Below are 4,515 nucleotides of genomic sequence, written 5' to 3'. Positions count from 1 at the left end.
CAGCTCCATCCATGTTGCTGCAAATTGCATGTGTTTATCTTTTTTGAATGCTGAGTAATATTCCATGGTGTATATGTACCACATCTTCTTGATCCAGTCATCTATTTTTGGGCATTGGGGTTGTTTCCAAAGCTTAGCTATTGTAAATAGTGCTGCTATAAACATAGGGGTGCAGATGTTCTTTGGAATTGATGTTTCTGTGTCCTTTGGGTAAATACCTAGGAGTGGAATTGCTGCATCATATGGAAGCTCCCCTCAGGTTTCTTTTTTTTTTTTTTTTAAAACCCACTAAATTTTAATAAAGACACCATCCAATGAATTACGATATAATTAAAAAGTTTGCTTTAAATATTTTTTAGAGAGGGGACACCACACTTCTACTCAATTAGGTGAAACATTTTTGTAGTCCAGAGCTCTTTTATTTCTTTTTGCACACCTATCATGCCATGAATTCATAGGGAATAGGTTCTAGCAGCTCAGGCTCCTTCCCATTGGTTCTCACAAAGTGTGCTTCTCTAGGTGGAGCAGGCTGGCGCTTCAGCTGAACCCAAGTACCCTTCTCTTTGGCTTCCTTTTTCTTCTGATCATTTTCTTTCACACGTTTCAGGAAGCTATCTCGGCTCTTAGAGTGCTTAATGTGCTCAATACGAACATTAATTCTCTTTGCAAGAATCTTGCCCTTTACTTGCTTGTTTACAACAATGCCAACTGCATGCTGGGTAACATTATAGACTCTTCCGGTTTTGCCATGGTAACATTTGTGGGGCATTCCTTTTTGAACAGTGCCCATCCCCTTGATGTCAACAATATCACCTTTCTTATAGATTCGCATGTATGTGGCCAAAGGAACAACTCCATGTTTTCTAAAAGGCCTAGAGAACATATAGCGGGTCCCTCTTCTCTTTCCCTTTGTGTTAGTCATTTTGGGTTTCTTAATAGTATGCAGAGGAAAGAAGGCAGCCGGCAGACAGCAACTGGGGACCTCCTGTGACTCTCTATAGGCTCTTTCCTCTGGGCTATCTCTGGTGTGCTCCCGTGGTCGCTTCCTCTCATAGCTGTCGCTTGTCCTCTTGTAACCGTTTTCCAGTGTGCCCATTCTCTGTGTGATGCCACCCTTAGAGCCCTGGCCTCCAGGCTCAGGTGTGCACATTCATGTGTGCCCACATCATACTCCAGGTGTCCCCCATCAGGCACGCGTGTCCCGAGCCCACACGCTCAAGCGCCTCCTGCATTAGAATAATGAAGGCCACAGGTGATAAACACAGAGGCCAGAGGCGGGGAGGCCTGAACATCTTCATTTACCCTACATAGGGCTATGAGAGAAGGCAGTGTCAGGTCTCTCTCATTGGCTTGTAGAAGCATTTCTTATCTCCCTATGTCCTCACATCATCTTATCTCTGTGCATATTTCTGTGTCCAAATCCCCCCCCTTGAAAAGAGAAAGCAGTCATATTACATTACAGCTCATTCTTATAGCCTTATTTCACCTGATAACCTCCTTAAAAACCCTGTCTTCAAATAAGGTCACATTCTGAGGAACTGGGGGTCAGGATTCATCATACAAATTTAGGGTGGGAGACACAAATCAGCCCCTAATGTGGGTTACCGCCTTCTCCTCTGACCTCAGATGTTCTAGTCCAATAATCCTGAGAGGGGTAGAGTGCAGGACAGTGGTGTATGGGACAGGTGCCCCATTCAGAACAATGCTTTTTTCAGTAGGGAAATTACTCTGGTGTTAACTCTAATTCTAGAAATGAAGAATATTAACACTGACGATTTCTTGAGAAAGCTTCCGGTCTGGCCTCATCATTTTGACAAAAGAGCCCAGTATTGGAAAGAGCTTTGCTCCCAGTGAGGAATCAGGTCAGTGTTCTGATTTCAACTGCTGTGCTTTTGGGAAAACTGTATCCCGATGAAGTGAAGTATCTGGCCCAAGGTCAAGGAATAACTGGGACCATTAAATTCAGTTCTCTGCCCAGGACCTTATGCTCTATATGGATAATGCGTCCTGCTGAGGAAATCTGATGTATATTTGAACAACCTATGCTATATAACATCTGTGAGTTTAACTTTTCAAAGTTATCTTGCCCCTTAAGACAAACTGCATTACTGTGAACTATATTGGAGGTTTCAACCTCTTTCCATCAAAACATATTCCATTATGCACATTTGCTTGACTTCATAATACTTCTCTTAACTTGTTTTTTAGAACTCTTGTAATAATTGGGGCAGCAGAAGAGAAGAAAAGGCTGACCTGATAGATTGTTCCAGGCAAAAGTCATTCATTTCTTGCAAATTGTCAGAGGTAAAAAATATTCAGACACCTTTTTATCTTTTCAGACACACAACTGCAGAAAAGAGAGAATTGTGGATCAGTTCCTGCTCTTAAAAAAAAGGTAGAAAACCCAGTTAATTGTGAATTTGTGATTATATGACTACATGGCATAAAATCCATGAGATCATAAGGAGAAAGATTAATTAAAGAAAAAGTTTTCAAAGTATCTAAGAAATAAGCAAGTGAAGAAGTAATTCTCTCTTGTTAACTATCCTATAGTGCTAGCATCTAGTATAGTGCTTGGCAAATGACACGTGCTCAATAAGTTTGTGCTGAAAGAATGAATGAATAAATAAAGTAGCATGCTTACAATATAAGCAGACATTGGCAATACTCTGGCTGGTGCCTGGATATGATAATCTAATTGCAAATCTTGCTTCGTTATTTATTAAATTTGAATCTCAACGAAGCAGTTCTCAGTCTAGTTTTAATTACCAGAGATTCTTTAAAGCAATAAACCTGAATTTCATTAAAAGAATTATATTACCTAAACTTCATTAATTCATACTCTTCTTTTCCTTTATTTAGCATGGCATGGTGAAGTCTAATTTCATTGAAATGACCCAGAGGGAAGTAAGCGAAACCAAACAGGAGACAAGAAAACCGATTAAAGAAAAACTCCAATGTTTACCAGAATCTGTCTTTCTTTATGAAAGTTAAGTTTACCTAAGAGAGAGAGAGAAGAAACAAAAATATGTTTAGAGAATATAGATAAATGAGTGTAGCTGTCTTTGGGGGTACCTGGAAATTGTTAGGTAGTATAGAAAATAATTACTACTTTAAAGATAAGAATCATAAATATCTCCCCTGACACAGCAAACACCATCACCCACACAGAAGAAGTAACCTTTAAATTCAGCTCATTAATTAAATCCTATCAAAGTAGTTTAATAGTTCTTACTAAAAGTTGCTTGATTCTAGAGTTGAAATAAACTTCTCAAATACTGTGTTTTATAGGGAGGGAAGACCAGAAGGGACAGGGGAGATGGATCACGGATGCTTTGGTGGTGGGAGAACTATGCGGATGACATCTGAGGGGAGAAATCAAATACTGTCCCAAAATAAACAATGATGTAATAAGTAAGTAAATAAATAAACAAAATGTTGTCTTTTAAAATCTTTCTCAGATTGTTTATTTTAAACTTGTCTCTTATGTTTATGATTGAGCTAAATGAATGAGATGACTCTCTGTGCTTAATTTTACTGCTTACAGGCAAAACCAAAATTGCATTTCAAGGTAACACCTCTTAGTTTTGAATGGTTAACTATGATTGGCATTGGCCTTACTGGCTGGAACCTTCTTTCCCTTTCAATTAAGAGCCAAAACTGATGATAATCAAGAAGAGAATAGAGGAAGGAGATGACATATGGTTTCCTTTAACTAACCTTCATCTTTATTTTATTTAGGCATAAGTTAGGGTTTTCAGCAGCTATCACTGCTTCACCTTATTCCTGCTACCAGCACTTACTTCCATGTTTATCAGTGCTATATTCTTCTCTGACATGTTCAGCATGCTATTGCGTTTAGAGCAATTTTTTTTCTCTTTCCCAAACAATAAATATATTGTCTTTGGGCATATTCTCTCAGATTAAGCAAATAAAATTTGTACGCCTCAGTAAACCTTTGCATCCTTTATTATTAGCAATGACATTCTATTGGGCCTAATGGAAAACCACTACATAATAATTAGATTTTGTAGAGATGATAACCAGCCAGTTTTTTTTAATTGCTGAGTGTGATCTGAATATTGCATTTTACTGTAGCAAAATATTATTAAGAGCTACTCTTTATTAATAATACTAATTTTTATCAGGCACTTAGCATGTATTTGTAGTTAATCTTCACAACCCAAAGATGTAGAATCTTTTTTTTTAGTCACATAAACACAGATGAGAAAACACAGAATTCGGGTCAGTCAGCCAATAAGGAGTAATACTAGGATCAGAATTCACTCTGCCTGACCCTGAAGCCCATGGTCCTTTATTAAAGAGCTGCCTCTCAACACGGTCTGTAGTTCAGTAATAAAAACAATTTCTAATCATTTAGATTACTCTAAAATGCTTCTTTAAAATGTATTTTTCTGGAATATTAATAAAACATCCACACAATTGTGATACTTTTAATTAAGTGAAAATAAGAAAAAAAATTCAAAATAGAAATAGGGGATGGTAAAAGGGAAA

The 4,515-nt window shown here is 37.8% G+C and overlaps 1 protein-coding gene and 1 long non-coding RNA gene across 2 annotated transcripts; one reads left to right on the top strand and one right to left on the bottom strand.

Annotated features, from left to right (window-relative positions):
• Positions 1-397: 397 nt before the first annotated feature.
• On the bottom strand, positions 398-927 carry LOC119246203 (60S ribosomal protein L21). The gene has a single exon (XM_037512531.2). The coding sequence runs from the start codon at positions 920-922 to the stop codon at positions 440-442; it is 483 nt and encodes a 160-aa protein (XP_037368428.1). The 5' UTR covers positions 923-927; the 3' UTR covers positions 398-439.
• Positions 928-1,756: 829 nt separating this feature from the next.
• On the top strand, positions 1,757-2,983 carry LOC129145235 (uncharacterized). Its single transcript, XR_008550475.1, has 3 exons — positions 1,757-1,862; positions 2,340-2,395; positions 2,863-2,983. It is a non-coding gene; the product is annotated as an uncharacterized LOC129145235 (long non-coding RNA).
• The last annotated feature ends 1,532 nt before the right edge of the window (positions 2,984-4,515 follow it).

The sequence above is a fragment of the Talpa occidentalis genome, unplaced genomic scaffold (assembly GCF_014898055.3).
Source record: "Talpa occidentalis isolate TD23 unplaced genomic scaffold, MPIMG_talOcc4v2.1, whole genome shotgun sequence".
NCBI classification, from domain to species: Eukaryota; Metazoa; Chordata; class Mammalia; order Eulipotyphla; family Talpidae; genus Talpa; species Talpa occidentalis.
Note: the sequence above shows the minus strand (reverse complement) of the source record. Positions and strands in the feature narration are given on the sequence as shown.